The 17825-nt window shown below is 43.5% G+C and overlaps 1 protein-coding gene across 1 annotated transcript in view; it reads right to left on the bottom strand.

Annotated features, from left to right (window-relative positions):
• Window positions 1-11365: 11365 nt before the first annotated feature.
• Window positions 11366-17825, bottom strand: part of MYO5C (myosin VC) — a 98516-nt gene continuing 92056 nt past the window's right edge. Inside the window, exons 38-40 of the mRNA XM_008072580.2 lie at window positions 14876-15050; window positions 14296-14376; window positions 11366-12799 (exon numbers count right to left, since the gene is read on the bottom strand). Of these exons, the coding sequence (XP_008070771.1) occupies window positions 12647-12799; window positions 14296-14376; window positions 14876-15050 (409 nt within the window). The 3' untranslated portion in view covers window positions 11366-12646. The remainder of the gene's footprint in view (window positions 12800-14295; window positions 14377-14875; window positions 15051-17825) is intronic.

The following is a 17825-nucleotide window of genomic DNA, read 5'->3' as shown; positions in this document are numbered from 1 at the left end:
AGTGCTCCAGTGAAAAGACCCACCTTTATAATGGGTGTCTTAGCGACTGGCTCCCTCTGTGATGGGTGTCCTAGTGACTAGCTCTACTCTGTGATGGGTGTCCCAGTAACTGGGCATCCTCTATAATGGATGCACCTGTGACTGGCCCTCCTCTATTATGGGTGTGCCAGTGACTGAGTCTTCTCTGATAGTGGTGCCCCCGTAACTGACTCTCTTCTATAATAGATGTCCCAGTGACTAGCCCTCCTTTAGTGTTGGGTGTCCCACTTCTGGACCTCCTTCATAATGTGTGCTCTAGTGACTTTATCTCCTTTGTGAAGCATTTGGCTTCCTTTATAATGTGTACCACAGTGACTGTGTACACATTATATGGTGCCCAAGTGGCAGGTCCTCATATTGGGGGGGCCAATGAGTAGTTCTCCTCTTTAATGGGTGTCCCAGTGACTGGGTCTTTCTTTGACTGGTCCCTCAGTGTTTGGGTCTCCTCCATAATGGTTGCCTCAATTACTAGTGCTCCTCTTTGATGAGTGTCCCATTTAATCGACCTCCTTCATAATAAGTGCCCTTGTGAATGGCACTCCTTTTTGAAGCATGTCTTAATGACTGAGCCTACTACAAAAAGTGTTTCAGTGACTGTTCCTCCCTGTGAATGATGCCTAAAGGAATAGTTTTCATATATGATTGGTGAGCCATTGTCTTACCTTTTTCTGTGATGGATGTCTTGATGATTGAACCAACTCCATGTTGGGTTCCACAGTGACTGCCTCCTCTGTGATTGCTGCCCCAATAACTGGTCATATGCTGTGATAGTTGCCCTAGTGACTAACCCTCTTCTGTGATGCATGTTCTAGTACTGATGCCTCCTCTAAAACTGGTGCTTCAGTTACTAGTTCTCCTCTGAAATGTCTGCCCAGTTTTGGAGTCTCTTCCAGAATGGGTACATCAGTGACTGGCTTCCCTCTACTAGGAGTGTTGCAGGAATATGTGACTTCCAATTGACTGGGTAACCTTCGTGATTGGAGCTTCAGTGACTGGTCCTCCTAGAAATTGGGTATCACAGTGAATAAATCTCCTTTGTAATGGGAGCCCCAGTGACTTACTCTCCTCTGCAATGTGTGTTCCAGTGACACGCTCCCCTCTGTTATAGATGCCCCAGAACCTGGGCCTCATATTTAATGGGTGCACCAATTACTTACCTTATTCTATGAATGGTACGTCTGTGACTCAACCTTCTCTGTGATGGGTACTGCAGTGACTGACCCTTCTCTGCTTAGGGTGCTCCAATATCTGCTTCTCCTCTTTGATGGGTGTCACGTGACTGGCCCTCCTCTGGGATGGGTGACCCAGTGCCTAGCTCTCTTCTGTGATGGCTTTACAAATGACTGACTCTCAGCTGGGCTCGGTGGCTCAGCCTGTAATCCCACACCTTTGCGAGGCTGAGGTGAGTGGATTGCCTGAGCCCACGGATTCGAGACCTGTCTGGGCAGTGAGACCTCATCTCTACAATAAATCAAAAAATTAGCTGGGCGTGTTAGCGCATGCCTGTAATTCTGGCTACTTGGAAGGCTGAGGTAGAAGGATCGCCGGAGCTCAGCAGGTTGAGGCTGCGGTGGCCAGGAGCGGCCACTGCACTGCAGTCTGGGCGACAGAGTGAGACTCCAACTCAAAAAGAAAATCAGCTGTCTGTCATCAGATGTCTCCTCAACCAAAGGATGAAAAGTGCCTGTGGTGGAGTTAGTCAGCAATAGTCCCCTGGAAGAATATCTCCAGGCAGGGCCTCCGAGCTGGGAAGAAACTATGATGTTACAGACGACCCCAAATCTGGGATTCCAGGCTTATTCTGCCCACAGAGAAAGTTGTTTTTAAAAGCAGAAGACTTAGATTAATAAATGATGGACTGGTAGTCCCCCCTGAAAGCAGGCTTGTTTTAAGAACCAGTGTCGACTGTGTGTGGGGGCTCAAGCCTCTAATCCCAGCACTTTGGGAGGCCAAGGTGAGAGGATTGCCTGAGCTCAGAGGTTCGAGACCAGCCTGGGCAACTTGGTGAGACTCATCTCTACAATAAATCAAAAAATTAGCCGGGCATGGTAACTTATGCCTGTAGTTGCAGCTACTTGGAAGGTTGAGGCAGAAGGATCACCTTCTGCCCAGCAGGTCGAGGCTGCGGTGGCTGTGAGTGTGCCACTGCACTCCAACTTGGACAACAAGAGTGAGACTCCAACTCAAAAAAAAAACACCAAAAAACTAAAAGTCTTCAGTTTTATAATTTGTAGAGCCAAGTTTGGAACAACATGCTCTGAAAGTAAAAACCCATTACGCCATACTTGGAGAGACGTCAGGATGACTTTGCTGTACCAAAGCCTTTTCATGCCACCCTGAGCTGTTTACTTTCCATTTGCTTTATGGGAATACTTTTTAATGTAATCACTGTGAGGGGTTACAATAACAACGGTTATCAGGAGGATAAAAAGTGTCTTTTCTTTTCAGATAGATAAAATGTGAAAGTCATCTTTTCCTTCTTTGATTATATAATTATATATTTAGTATGTTGGTAATGTGGGAATTTCCTATTGAGTTTTTCAGGAGGAGTGCTTTACCACTTTTCATCAAGAGGGGGCTCTGGTCGGCCACAGTGTTGAGCGCAGCTTTGCAAATCTGATAGGATTAACTCTTAGGGCTTTGGTGGTGCTGTGTGCATTTTTTTTTCTGCAAAATCCGAAAGGCTGTGCGTAGCCACCTCTGGCGAGGACTTGATTTTGTGTACTTTGAAAAATGCCAGGATTTGTATTCAGTCCCTAGCCTTCACTGAAGGCTTAGGCCCAAGGAGCACTTTTTGAACTTAATTTTGCTCACTACTGAGGTCCTGTATGGTTCAGTGTTCAGTCAGGTTGTACCTACATATAGCTGGGACGGTGTCCTGGAAGGGCACTCCCAGAATGTTTATTTGCCAGACTTTTTCAGCTTGGTTGCCTGCCAGGCAGGCTGGTGGAAGACAAGAAAAAAGCATTATCCCTAAGAAATAATAATAGATAAAACATTCATTGAGCACTTCCTTTGCTGAGTGCACTGTTTTAAACACTTTAGCAAACGAACTCTTCTGATCCTCACAAACCGCTATGATATAGATGCTATTAGTATTCCTATTTTACAGATGGGAAAACAGGTTTAGGAGAGAGGTGAGAACCTCCTTGGTACACTAATTAGTAACATAAATAGGATTTTGACCCAGGCAGTCAGGCACCACAGTGCACACCCGGAACCCCTGTACACTACAGCCTCACCAAGTTCAGGCATACATTTTGCATTGTGCAACTCATCTGTCACAGGACTGTGTTAGATAATGTTTTAAGACAGGTAACTAAAATTTGTAAAAGTGGCACTTACGATTTCTGCACATGCTGAACAGTAGCTGAGTTGTTGAGATTTCTTGAAAACAGGTCTCAGAGCCCTTTGCTTGAAGCATTTGTCACACGAACCAAATACATTCACTAGGAAGGTTTGATCACACATTTTTTACCCAAGATGAAGCTGAAAAAAAGTAAAAAGAAAGGCAGGGGCATGAGAAAGATCAATGGTTTTAGCTTTCTAAAACCTCTTCTTTATTTTATCATGGCAGTTGCTCAGACTTCCATATGTGGGATAAAGTATATGCAGTTAATTTGTAACCTTTGATTTATTACAACACTCTGGGTCAACACAACTCACTTATTTAATCAGTGAGAAAGCTTCAGACAATGGATGTTCTGAACTTAACATGTTTAACCGGTTTTTGGGCAACTTGCAGACACCATTGATCTTTGCAGCACAATATCAATTCTGTGGAGTTTCACAGTGGAAAACGTTGTTGTAATGGATGTTATAATTTAAAACTTTTAAAAACATTCCTTTCCTCGGGGTGAACTTTGGGAGTCAGCAAATGAAGCCCTGACCCCAACCAAAGCCATCAGGCCGAGTAAGCGTGGTGTTGGTTCCCTGCAAAACAGACACCCACTTAGTTAAAATTTGACAACCAAAGACCCAGGGTCCCGGCCTGTTCATGCAGAAGTCAACAGATAGGCCCAGGTTGCTGAAGGCATCCTTGAGGAAGCCAGAACCCTCTAGTAGCTAAAGGTACAGGCTCTGGCTGCCTGTTCCTGGCCCACTACTGCGGCCAGTTACTTGACTTCTCTGAAGCTTTGTTCTGCTAATCTAGCAAATGGAGGGCTGCAAATCTATCCTCATGGGGTTGTCAGGGGAATTATAAGAGACAGTGCATGAAGTACTTAGCTCAAGGTCAGAAGCATAGTGAGCGCACCACCAAGTCATGCTACCCTGAGTGGCAGCAATAGCTGGAAAAGTGACTGCCTTGGGAGGAAGTGGTAGGGGCGAGGCTGAGGCTAGAGATGACAAGCAAAGAGCAAGAGGAGCCATGGCAACAGATCAGCAAGACAGGAAGTCCTGGGTTAAAGCTGAGAAAAGAACTTAATCTGAGGACTGCAAGTCCTTTTACACTATCAGGCCCAGGGAGACATTAAAATGAGGCAGTGATAGCATCCGACCCTCTGCTTTGAGCTATGCATTCATCTCTTTTTTTGAGTTGGAGTCTCACTCTGTCGCCCAGACTGGAGTGCAGTGGCCGCTCCCGGCCACCGCAGCCTCGGCCTGCTGGGCTCCAGCGATCCTTCCACCTCAGCCTTCCAAGTAGCCGGAACTATAGGCGCGCGCTACCACGCCCGGCTAATTTTTGATTTATTGTAGAGATGAGGTCTTACCAAGTTGCCCAGGCAGGTCTCGAACCCACGGGCTCAGGCAATCCACTCACCTCAGCCTCCCAAGGCGTGGGATTACAGGCTGAGTCACCGATCCCAGCTTGCATTCATCTCTTAAATCTGCTTGCCGTTGGCACAGGTAGCTGTATATTAACCTAATAATGCTGCACCAGACGCTGTAACCCATATCCTACAGTTTAACAACGTATAACTGATCGTTAATCAATGTTATTTCTGTAAACCCGTGAGAATTCCTGACAATTCTGTATCAGCCCACTCTCCGTCTCCCCTCTTTTTGCCCTTAAAAACTTGCTTGTAACAAAGGCTGACATGGAGTTCATATCCCAGGTTACTTGGTCTGAGTCTTCCGGGCATGTGTCCTTACTTTGGTTCAAGTAAATTCTTTAAATCATATTTTGTGCAATGCAGTGGAATGGACTTGGACCATGCACAGGAAGGAAAAAAGCTGGACTTGGTGACAGTAGAGATGAAGAGAGAGAAATATCTATGCTATGGCCTAGGTCTCTTTGGGAGACTGAGAGATTGAAGGACATAGAAGTTATGGGGGAAGAGAGCAGCTAGCTTAACCCTGTCAATTTTATAGGTGTTCCAAAGAATGAGTCATGTTAAGATTCAAAGAAATTGGTGGGGCACAATGATTCATGCCTATAATTCCAGCACCTAGGGAGGCTGAGTCAGAAGGATTGCTTGAGCCCAGGAGTTCAAGACCAGCTTGAGTAACATAGTGGGACCCGTCTCTAACACAAAAATTTTAAAAGTTACCTGGGTATGGTGATGTGCACCTGTAGTTGCAGCTACTAGAGAGGCTGAGGTGGGAGGATCCCCTGTGCCCAAGAGTTGGAGGCTGCAGTGAGCCATAACTGATCATCCAGCCTGGGCATAAAGATATTTTGGGGCACCAGCCTGAACATTTCAACAAAGCCAAATTTGAGAGGGATGTATTTGTGGAGGAGGTAAGCGTGAGGACACTTCTGAGGAGATATGTCTGTCATGCAGAGGTCACCATGGGACTGGAGAGAGAATGAGGAGCACATTAATTGGGCTGAACTGTTCTGGCTAAGGGACAACGGCACAGTTCCCGAGAACTCTAGGCAACAAAAGGGTAGAGGACAGTCCTTTAGGGATAACAACTCACAAGAAGACCAGCCACTGACTGCCACAGAGTGCTCAGCTCTAGTATCTCACAGTCACCCTGGGAGGCAGCTAGGGAAATGCAGGGGGACTTAGCAACACGTTACAGGCCCGCAGTGGAGCCTGAGTCTGTGTGTAGTGGGACTCTACAGCCCATACCGCAGAGCTAGGACAGTCAAGCTGCTCAGTTTTGGCACAAAAGGTAAGTTAAAGAATGCAAGAGCCTGCCACCAGGGCCTGACCCTTGGCGGGGGCATGGTAATTATCCCCCACTCCCTAACCCTGTAAAGTCAGCCAGAAACAAGGTCGGGCTGAAGACTCCAAATAAGAGCATTAGGACAGTGAGCCATGGGTTTTTAAGCAAGGGAGCAACGTCATTCAAGTGGATTATTCTAGCATTTGTGCTTCCAGAAGTAGGTCAGAGAGAGAGGGACCAGCAGGAAAATGTCCTGGGCTAAGAGATTGTTGTCATGTTCTGGAGAAGAGGACATGAGCTCTGGATAGAGCAGTAGCTACAGGAGGGGAAGGTGAGAGGAACCAAGGGACCAAGTAAAGAAGAAATAGAAGGTTGGCTGCAGGTTATGGGAGATGAAGAAAAGGGAATTAGAGAAAATGGACAGTATTCCAAATCTGGATAGAGACCATGTTTTCCGTTCAGACTGAATTTTTTCAAATTATAAAAGCTGCTCATAATGTTCATTTTAAATATTTGGGAACAGAAGAACACGGAGTGGGGAGAGTAATCACCTACATGCCCTATACCAACAAATAACTGGTTTGTCAGCAGTGTGTTTTCTTCTAGCATCTTTATAAGTATATATATGTGTACACTTAAAATATGGAATTACATGCCATATACAATTTTGGACCTTAGTTTTTTGCTTAATTTAATAGCATTTTCATCTTTGCATGTCATTGCATATTCTTGGAAAACACCAATTTTTGATGGAGACCACAATTTTTGAGTCATATCAGCCTTAAGGCAGACCTGGCTTCTTTCATAGCACAGTGTTTTCAAGTTTTGTCCATGTTGTAGCATGTATCAGAACTTCATTCTTTTTTACTACCAGATACCAATCTATTGTATGGCTATACCACATTTTGTTTATTCATTTACTAGTTGGTAGACACTTGAGTTGTTTTCACTTTTTGGCCAATAATGTTGCTATAAACATTTGTGTATACATTTCTACATGAACATACATCTCCAAGTATCCTGGGTATATACCTAGTAGAATTTGTTGGGTCATATGGTAACAACTCTATATTTAACTTTTTGGAATCACTGCCAAACTGTTTTCTGCAGCTGCACCACGGGAACATGTCTCTTCCTATTTACATTCCCACCAGTAATTGCCCTCATTGGCTCTTTTCATTAAGTTAATGAAGCCTTTTTTTAAAAGTAGAAACTGGATTTACTTTATATATGCAACCACAAGAGGTTGGTTTAATAAATTATGATACTCCATAGAATAATATAGAAGCAGTTATCAAAAAAAGGTAACTTTAAAAGTATTGACAGAGCCGGGCATGGTGGCTCAGCCTGTAACCCCGTGCCTTGGGAGGCTGAGGTGAGTGGATTGCCTGAGCCTGCAGGTTCGAGACCCGCCTGGGCAACTTGATGAGACCTCATCTCTACAATAAATCAAAAATTAGCCAGGCGTGGTAGCACGCGCCTGTAATTCCGGCTACTCGGAAGGCTGAGGCAGAAGGATTGCTGGAGCCCAGCAGAGCAAAGCTGCAGTGGCCAGGAGCATGCCACTGCACTCCAGTCTGGGCGACAGAGTGAGACTCCAACTCAAAAAAAAAAAAAAAAAGTATTGACAGAATAAGATACATGAAAAAAACAAGTAGTCCTATTTGTATAACTACCAAAGTGGTATCTAAGTGTTCGTGCCAGAAAAGTCTGGAATCATAAACAACGAACTAAATAGGGGGAGTGGGAATGCAGGCCATGTGATGAGGGACTTTCACTTCAGACTTTCTAAACTTTGGTATTGATTCTTTTTACAATAAACACGTATTGCTAGTTTTTAAGCCACATATTTAGATTAAACAGATGTCACAGAAATCTTGTGCTTGGTATAAGGTTATTAGAGGAAGAGTTGAGAAGTTCTATGAAGTCCTACTGCAGAGAGATTTCATGACAAAACTTGTTACAACGGGGGCATTTTTGTCTTTCTTGTCAAAATGCTCACTGAAGCATTTGCTTTAGCTGTAAAAATTTCCCTCCTCACAAGAAGGATTATTGGCAATAAGAATAATAGTATGCACTAAAACTAAATTTAGTTCATAAATACTAAATGAAAAACATCAATATATAGAAACATAAATAGTATACATAAACAGTATGACCCCAATGACCTTAAAAATGTATTCTTAGTTGTGAAAAGGAGTTTCTCTGGATGGTAGGATTATAGGTGGTTATCTTCCTCCTCATACCTTTCTGATTTTTCCAACCTTCCTGCCATGAATATGTATAACATTTACAGTCTAAAAATACTTTAAATTTAATTTGTACCTTGCTTATGTTTAGCCAGACACAAAAGGCCACATATTGTATGATTACATTTATATGAAAGGTCCAGGACAAGCAAATCCATAGAGACAGAAAGCAGATTAGTGGTTGCTGGGGAAGGGAAAGGGGAGAATCGAGAATGACTTCTTAATGGATATATGATTAATTTTGGGGGGGGGGTGCTGAAAATACTCTGGAATTAAATAGCATTGATGACTGCACATCCTTGTAAATATACTGAAAACCACTGAAATACACACTTTAAAATGGTGAGTTTTATGTTGTAAGCATTTTATCTCAATAAAAGTTATTTTTAAAATGGGTAAAGGACTTGAGTAGCCACTTCACAAATGAGGGTATTCTTATGGTGAATAAACATATAAAAGGGCACTCAACATTATTAGTTATCAAAGAAATACAAATTAAGACCACAATGTGAAACATTTACTTACCCACCAGAATTTTTAAAATTCTAAAGACTGACAATACAAAGCGTAGGAATGGACGTGATGAACTGTCAGGAAAAAGATTAAGCATCCTTATAATCCTCTCAGATTATAAAAGCTGCTTATAATGTTCATTATAAATGATTGGGAGCAGAAAGCTATGGAGTAGAAAAGTAATCACCTACACACCCTACACCAACAAATAACTGACCTGTTAGCATTTTTGTTGAGAGTATAAATTGGTCCAACCACTGTGGAAAACTGGTTGGTAGGGCCTACAAAGCTAAACGTACACACACATTCAATGACCTAGCAATTCTGCTCCTGGACATATACTCAAGAGAAATGAATGCTTATTTCCTAAAAAACAAACAAAAACCATGAATAAGAATGTCATACCAACTTTATTCATCATAGCCCTAAAATGAAAAAACCCAAATGTTCACCAACAGTAGACTAGATAAACTGCCATATATTTTTACCATAAAAAAGAACTGGCTGAGCCGGACTCGGTGGCTCAGCCTGTAATCCCGCGCCTTTGGGAGGCTGAGGAGAGTGGATTGCCTGAGCCCGCGGGTTCGAGACCCGCCTGGGCAACTTGGCGAAACCTCATCTCTGCAACAAATCAAAAATTAGCCGGGTGTGGTAGTGTGCACCTGTAGTTCCAGCTACTTGGAAGGCTGAAGCGGAAGGATCGCCGGAGCCCAGCAGGTCGAGGCTGCGGTGGCCAGGATCGGCCACTGTACTCCAGTCTGGGCGACAGAGTGAGACTCCAACTCAAAAAAAAGAAAAAAAAAAGAACTGGCTGATACAACAGTGTGAATGTATCTCACAGACTTACTACAACTATAAAATGTTCAGTGTCACAAACCTCTTTCTATCCCAGAAGCTGCACTTGGAGGCTTACATAGTCTATCACCTGAATCAATTATTAAAACTGATTAACTGATTTTAAGGATGCTTAATCGTTTTTCCTGATGCCAATATTAATATATTTCACTAACAAAACACCTTTTTCTTATTTCAAGATAAATTCATGTGAGTTGTAGAAAAGTTAGAATACACAGTTGAATAACAACAAGCCCTCGCTGGGCTCCCATGGGTGCAGGAAGGGCCTCCTCACACCTTGGCCCGTGGACCTCTGCGCTTTCCTGAACATTTCGGAAGTCCTGAGCGCTCTAGAACAGGGGTTCTCAATCCCCTAGGCTGCAGACGGTATGGTCCATGGCCTGTTAGGAACCGGCTGCACAGCAGGTGGTGGTGGGGATGGTGGTGAGTGGAACTCCATTTTCTGTCAGGTGGGCGGTGGCATTAGATTTTATAGGAGCACAAACCCTACTGTGAGCTGTGCATGCAAAGATCTAGGATGCGTGCTCCTTAGCTCCTTATGAGACTCTAATGCCTGATGGTTCCCCCCAACCCCATCCGTGGAAAAACTGTCTTCCACGAAACCAGTTCCTGAAGTCAAAAAAGGTTGCCCTAGAACATTCCCATGCACATACCTCTCACAGGTCAGCACTCGGAGCTGCTGGCCAGAACGCAGACCAGCGAGGTGAGAGGCGAGAAGCTGGAGCTGCAGTTGAAGGTGTGAATGCCCCCTGGCCTGGCTAATCTCCTTATCTGGGCGGCACAGCTCAGCTTGTTTCCTTCCTCCCACCTGCAGCCCAGGCTCTCTGCTGGGGCATGCGGGCCACTGCATCTCTCATTCACCCTTTGCACCCCTTGAACTCTGCGGAGAGAGGCTCTGGCATGTAGAGTGACCTCCGTGTGCAGGCCCCCTCGTGAGCAGCCCTGATATTCACCTGGGACTGCGTGTAATCATCATCTCTCCATTTTGGCCACCTTCCCACCTTCAGCTTTGAGGAACTGACCACAGCCACGGGGTGTGAGCCTCCCTCTCCCTGCTTTTCCACACATAAACTCCTCGGCCTCCACTGGCCTCCCTGTCCCCATACAATATTCTACTTTTCCCTACGGATCTCTCCCCAGCCTCACTTTTCCCCACGGGTCTCTCCCCAGCCTCACTCCAATCCCTGCTGCCTGCAACAGTTCTCTCCCACGTCACCAGTAGCAGGAGAAAGGCAGGGATGGCTGGGTTTGGTGCTGCTTCCCCCACACCAGAGCTCACAGGCCAGCAGAGGACATGGGCGCAGCTGAAATGGCCCAGGGCAAGTGCTGTGAAACAGGCATGAATTCTGAGCTGTGGCTCCTCATGATATGGGGAAGGTCTGGAAAGAGCACGGAGGCCACAAGTAAGGATCAGAAAGCAGCCAATTCTCTGCCAAGTGCCTCCGTATTCCAATGCAGTGTGGGAGCCCCACAGAGACACAGCCTGAGCCAGCATGTATGGCATGTTTACTTCCCCTCTAAACAACTTTTAATAAGAAAATATGAATCTATAAATATGTTAGCATCTTTCAGGACAACCCTTAAAGAAAGGCATAGAACTTGTGCATGTAAGAGACATGTACTCTCCTAGCAATTAAAAAAGTCTGACCCAATTCATTTGGTAATTTATTTTATTGATTAAAGTATTACAAAGTTCGATTTTTCATTTTGTCACATACAACGTATTGAAATGAACTAAACTAAGTCATTTATAATAGGAAAAGACATTATTACATATTAGAAGGGTGATATTGCTTTGTAATCATGTAGTATTCCCACTCCTAAGGTGCATTTCTGTATTACAGAATCACAGATATTGTATATGACTGTCATGAATGGAAGGGCTGGCTGGTACTCTTGGGTGGTGCAGAAAAGCACGAGATCCTCAGGTCATAGGCTAGGAGTGCTCACAAATGACATTTCATGTCTGAAAGGAAGGAGTGAAAAAATTTAGGGGGACAAGGAATAGCTAGTTCCTATGAAACTCGGGAATCATTTCTCAAAAGGAGACACTGACATAATTCTAGTTACTTTTATGAGGAAATGTAAGTAAATACATTGGAATGCTGATTGGCTAGAAAAAATCCTTTAGGTTGCCTTTTTAAACTTAGTTTTGAAAAAACTTATAGTATGAAAGACAGTAAACAATAAGACAATTATGGTGACTCTTTTGGGAGATAAAATTGAAAGGAATGGGCTTTTGGAGGATAAGATAAATGGCATGTCAATTAAGGTTTAATAATATATTAAACCCTAATATAGTTTCAAATAGATACACACATAAAAATACTTCATAGGATTCTTCAGATTGAATACTCTTTTAAAAATTAGAGGGGTCTAAAATAAATATTTTTTAATGTGTGGGCATTTTTGATAAAACTAGTTAGTGAACCCACCTCCGCAGCAAGCATAGAGCAAGAGGGCTTTTGGTAGATTTTGGTGGTCAAACAAGATTACTTATTGGAAGACTTAGCCCTGGAACCCACTTATGGCTTCATAAATGTACCTGGGATTCACATGAACCTTAGAAAACTTGGGAGACACTTTGTCCCACACCCCCTTCTAGTGGAGCCCTGTAACAAGACAGAATAGACCAAGAGGCACCTGGAAGAAAATAGGAGACTTCTAGGAACTCCAATAAAAGCCAGCTGAAATTTCAAAGTGAGACACAGCCTTTCCAGCTGCTGCTGGTGTGTATTAATTCTTGCAAAATTGCAGCAGCAGCAGCAGCACTGTCACCAGGAGTGAGAGATAATGTGGTCCATTTGGGAGAACTGTGTTTTCTTCCTTAAATTGCATCCCAGAGCATTTCCACTTCCAAATAATAAACCACATCCCTCACATCTGACCTCCAATTAGCTTATGGGGGGAAAGTGCATTGATTTTTTCTCCTGCTATAATCTATTGAGAAAGCCTAGCTTGAAACTGCTGGGGATCTGGATCATTTCCAGGGCATGTGGAGAGGGGGTAAAAGGAAATGTGACTTGAAAGAGATATTTGGTGTCCAACATCAGCTGTGATGAATCCTCTCGACTATTTAGGAGAGCCTGCAATTAGAACCAGAGGAAAAATGAGTAAGAAAACCAGTACATCCTGCCTTCCGGCTACCTGAAAGTCAAGAATAAGGAAGACTCGACTACTCTACCTTCTGGGAAGAAGCTTTCATTTCATTTCATTCCTTTCAGAAGCATGTGAGACAACACACACGAGAGCTTGTTAACAGCACAATTCCAAGGTGAGCAGGTCTATCCAGGGCTTCCACATCAGCTCTGGTGAATACTTACTTGCTCTCTTTCACTTTATAAGTTAATTTCTCGCAGGATGAACTGACTGCAAATTTGTTTTCTATTCTAATCTATTCTTGTGGCACAATTCTAAGCTCAAACATGAGTAGATCTGAAGTATTACTTTTTTTTCTTTTTCTTTTTTGGAGTTGGAGTCTCACTCTGTCGCCCAGACTGGAGTGCAGTGGCCGCTCCCGGCCACCGCAACCTTGACCTGCTGGACTCTGGCAATCCTTCCGCCTCAGCCTTCCAAGTAGCCGGAATTACAGGCATGCGCTACCACGGCCGGCTGATTTTTTTGATTTATTGTAGAGATGAGGTCTTGCTGCCCAGGCGGGTCTCGAACCCGCGGGCTCAGGCAATCCACTCACCTCAGCCTTCCAAAGGCGCGGGATTACAGGCTGAGCCATCGAGCCTGGCTTATTACTCTTTTGTTTGTTTTTTTGAGTTGGTGTCTCACTCTGTTGCCCAGACTGGAATGCTGTGGCACGATCTTGGCTCACTGTAGGCTCCAGTCCCTGACCTCAAGCAGTTCTCCTGCCCTCAGCCTCCCCAGTAGCTGGGACTACAGTCATGTGCCACCATATCTGGCTAATTTGTTGATTTTTTTTTTTTTAGAAATGAATTTTTACTATATTGCCCAGGCTGGTCTCAAACTCCTGGGCTCAAGCTATTCTCTCACCTTGGCCACCCAAAGTGCTAGGATTATAGGTATGTACCACTGCGCCTAGCCTGAAGTATTATTATTTTTGTTGAACCCATTTTTCTTCTTAGTTCAGTGGTTTGCAAAGGGTCTCAAGGACTCCCAGGGATCCTTGAGTCAAACTTTGAGAACTGCTGCCCTAGTTCACTGGGGGAGAAACTTTAGAGATTATATAAGAAAACTGGTTACCTAAAATGGTTACAAAAATCATTACATAAAAATGATGATATAAGAAAAATGGTCTTTCTGTTTCCATTTGGCCTCTGCCCAGGTGCACAGTACTGGAAGACCAATAAGAAACAAGAAAAGCTGAATGAACACAACATGGGAGTCACTGGTTACGTGTTTTCATTCCTTTCCCATCAGGACTATAACGGATTCTGAAAACTGGGGGGGTTTGATACGATCAATTCTTGTCACCTTTGAGCTGGGTACTTTTCATTTGCACATTTGGCAAATGTCCTTTAAGCCTGGATTTCTTCAATGTTAATTAAACATCCATGTCTTATGCCACACTTCGAAGGTAAAATTAAAAGCCCACCCTTAAGGGTCTCACCTGTACTTTGCGAACAAATGATGGAGTCACTCTTTTCTCGAAGTCATCTGTAGGCGTGTATGAATTAAGGATCTTGATGATCTGGAACGTTAGATTAACAGGGTATCAGGCCATGAAACAGAATCACTTCCTGAAATCATGGGTCTGACGGTTTGGGGACGTGTGGGAACCACGGGTGGATCTTTTATCCAATAATTTGGCTCAGGAGCCGTGTGTTATTTATTTTCAAGAAAAGAGGGAGAAGAACACAGAAGGGAGCAAAGACAAATCACAGAATTAGATGACAATAGGAAGATCATTTTCTGGCCTCTCTGCCGACCTTGCCTGCCCCCAGTACATACAGACCAGTGAGTCTAGTGGGCAGGGAATGTGTCATATAGACATTTTTGTGTTATTTAAGGCCTAGAGTTAGTATTTAATAAACTTTTATCAGATAAAAGGGTGGGTCATGAGGTAAGTATGCTTCCCAGAGAACACACAGTCAGGTGCCCTTGTAGCTGGTGAAACCAGGAAAGGGGGTGCGCCCACTGCATTGATCCATCGGGGGAGATCCAGAGAGACACTAAGCAAGTCTAGTCACCTGCACGGCAGACAGTGAGGTGCAGCGTTCGGAGATCTCCTTGGCGTCGGTGTCTGTGGTCTTCTTCACCTGAAGCAACCAGGCTGCCTGTGAGAGGGGTTCCAAAGTCTCCTTGGCTAAGCTGTTCTGCAAATTTTTATCTTTCAGCCATTCTTCTAAGTAGCTGATATTGCACCTGGAGTGAAAACCAGAGGAGCAGAGAGCACTTTAGGGAAGGGTGTCAGATCTCCCTCCTATGTCCTGAGAGGATACCAGAGTTCACTGAGAACCTTAGGATACAGTCCAGCAGTTTTCATTTGTATTGTGAAGGGATCAGACCACATGATCAGCTCTCATGATCTGATAGTTCTTAGGATCATGGTGGTCTAGAGTGAGGGCCTGGAACAGTTATAGACTTTGGGAAAATCTGAGCAAAGAAAAGTGACTACAATAATTTACAAAGTAGAGTTTTGAAAATCTATTAAAAAACCAGAGATATTTGAAGAGAAGACTCACACAGGTATAAAAAACAGATTTCCTGAATAGGCAGAACATTTTCAATTGTTGAAGGCTTTCTTTCAGTCAACTAGTTTTTATTCTTGTTTTTGTTGCTAATTACCACAGGTTTATGAGTTAAAAAGTATGGGTTTTAGTCCCACCAACCCCCAGTGTGAGCCTGGGAAGTTAATCAACCTCTCTGGAGATGATGAGAATGCTGAGAACCCTCATACATAACTAGTGGGAATGTAAAATGGTACGGCTGCTGTGGAAGACAGTTTAATGGTTTCTCAAAATTAAACGGAGTTGCCATCTGACTCAGCAATTCCATTCCTACATAAATACTCAAGAGCGTTGAAAAGATGTCCACACAAAAATGTAACCAAGTGCTCATAGCAGCATTATTTACAGTAGCCCCAAAGTGAAGAAAACCCAATGTCCATCAACTGATGAATGCGTAAACAAACTGTGGTCTATCTGTACAGTGGACTATTTCTCAGCAATAAGAAGGAATGAGATGCTGACATTTGCTACATGGATGACCCTCTTAAACATTATGCAAGTGAAAGAAGCCATCCACAAAATATAACATATTTTATGACTTGATTTACTTAAAAATGTTCAGAATAGGAAAATCTATAGAAAAAATACGTTAGTGCTTGTCTAGGCTGGGGGTATGGGGTTGGCGGTGGGGTAAGGTGGAAATAGGGGATGAATGCCCGCTGATGGGTACACATTTTCTCTTCGGAGTAATGACAAGGTAATGACATTATGGTAATAGTTGTACAACTCTGTAAATATACCAAAAACCACTGAACTATGCACTTTAAACAGGCGAGCTTTATGGTATACAAATTATGTATACCAGAGACGTTAGAGACCACCTATTCAACATTTAAATGTTGAATAGGTGATCGCTAAGGTCAGTCCCAGCTCTAACCTTCCAGATTAGCAGCTCCCTATGTAGGACTCCTTTCTGGCTGTCACATTGGGACTGTGATGGTGAATTCATGTATTTCATAAGGATGGAATGGGTGTAGGATAACATCTCTTGCATTATTCTCCCCTTCCCCCTTTTTGGCATGGTCACTTTTAGATTTTATTGTTTTTAGTTTTTATTACAATAGGTTTCTAATGGGCCTCCCATCCTATCCCTTTTAATCCACCCTGTTCAATCCTGCCACAGTCTTTTCTAAATCTGAATTTTGAACATATGAATTCTCCCACTCAAAAATGTGTGTTGGAGTTCTAGTTCTTGGTGAGATGGAGTAAGCGCGCTCCACCTTGTCTCTCCCACTGAATAGCTACCAAGTCAGATGGAATCCACGGAGCAGCTATTTCAAGACTCTGAAAAGAAAGTAGTAGCAGTCATATTGGGGAAGATGACTGGAAATTTGAAGTACTTCCAAATCGAAAGCTAGTTTACCAGTTTTTGTTTTTTCCCTCTGCTATTCATTGGCACTCAACATAGCCTGAAAGTCAGAAGTGGGCATCAATGCCAACAAAGAGCTCTAGGAGGAGTCCTCTGGTTCTGGTTCAAGGGGCTGAAAAGGTACCTCCTAATGCTCAGAGAGAGGGTGGAAATGTCCTCCTTTCCCCTCCCTCCACCATTTTTTCTTTATTTTCTCATGCTCAAATCCTCAACAATCCCATGTTGGCAGCAGTGGTAACAATGAGGGCCAGTGGGAAGCTAAAACTCAGAGACAAGGAAAAGTTCCTTTTCATCAAAGGTGCTATGGTTTGAGATGATGGGATAAACCCCACTGCTTTATTTCTGTCTTTGCACTCCAACGACTTGTCCCCAGATGGGGACAATCTGCAGGAAGTATACTGCAGAGCAAATTAAGTAAAGCCCAGTTTTCTGGATGAAGGACCCAAAAGGGGCCAGAAAGTACCAGGGATATTGTGAAAAGGGAGGACACTGGGAAAGCTCAGGAAAGCTTGGGAAAGTGGCTTTATAAAGTTCTTTATGAACTACTGGGCATATCCCTGAGCCCATGCATAGATCAGACTTTAAACAATATAATCAGACTTTGAGAACTGAACCATAAAACAGACCACCACCCAAGTTCCTGACTGGCTACCATATGTCACACATACAACACAGAATCAAATAGCACCATAAAGCCTTTGAAAACTGAACTGACCTGGGAACCACAATGCATGGAAGATGGACAGAACCTGCAGCCTGAACTCAGGTGGGTTGCTTGAAAAAAATATCAACATTCTCCATAGGATTTAAAGACCTAGAGTTTTATAATATTAAAAACACCCAGAGTACAATTCAAAATTACATGGCATATGAAGAACTAGGAAAATCTCAACTCACACTAAACAAGACAATCAACAGATGTCAGCACATTGAGATGACACTGATATTGGAATTAACTGACAAAGACTTTAAAGAAGATAACAAGCCGGCTCGGTGGCTCAGCCTGTAATCCCGTGCCTTTGGGAGGCTGAGGTGAGTGGA

The sequence above is a fragment of the Carlito syrichta genome, unplaced genomic scaffold (assembly GCF_000164805.1).
Source record: "Carlito syrichta isolate Samal-C Ts95f unplaced genomic scaffold, Tarsius_syrichta-2.0.1 Scaffold315355, whole genome shotgun sequence".
In the NCBI taxonomy this organism is placed as follows: domain Eukaryota; kingdom Metazoa; phylum Chordata; class Mammalia; order Primates; family Tarsiidae; genus Carlito; species Carlito syrichta.
Note: the sequence above shows the minus strand (reverse complement) of the source record. Positions and strands in the feature narration are given on the sequence as shown.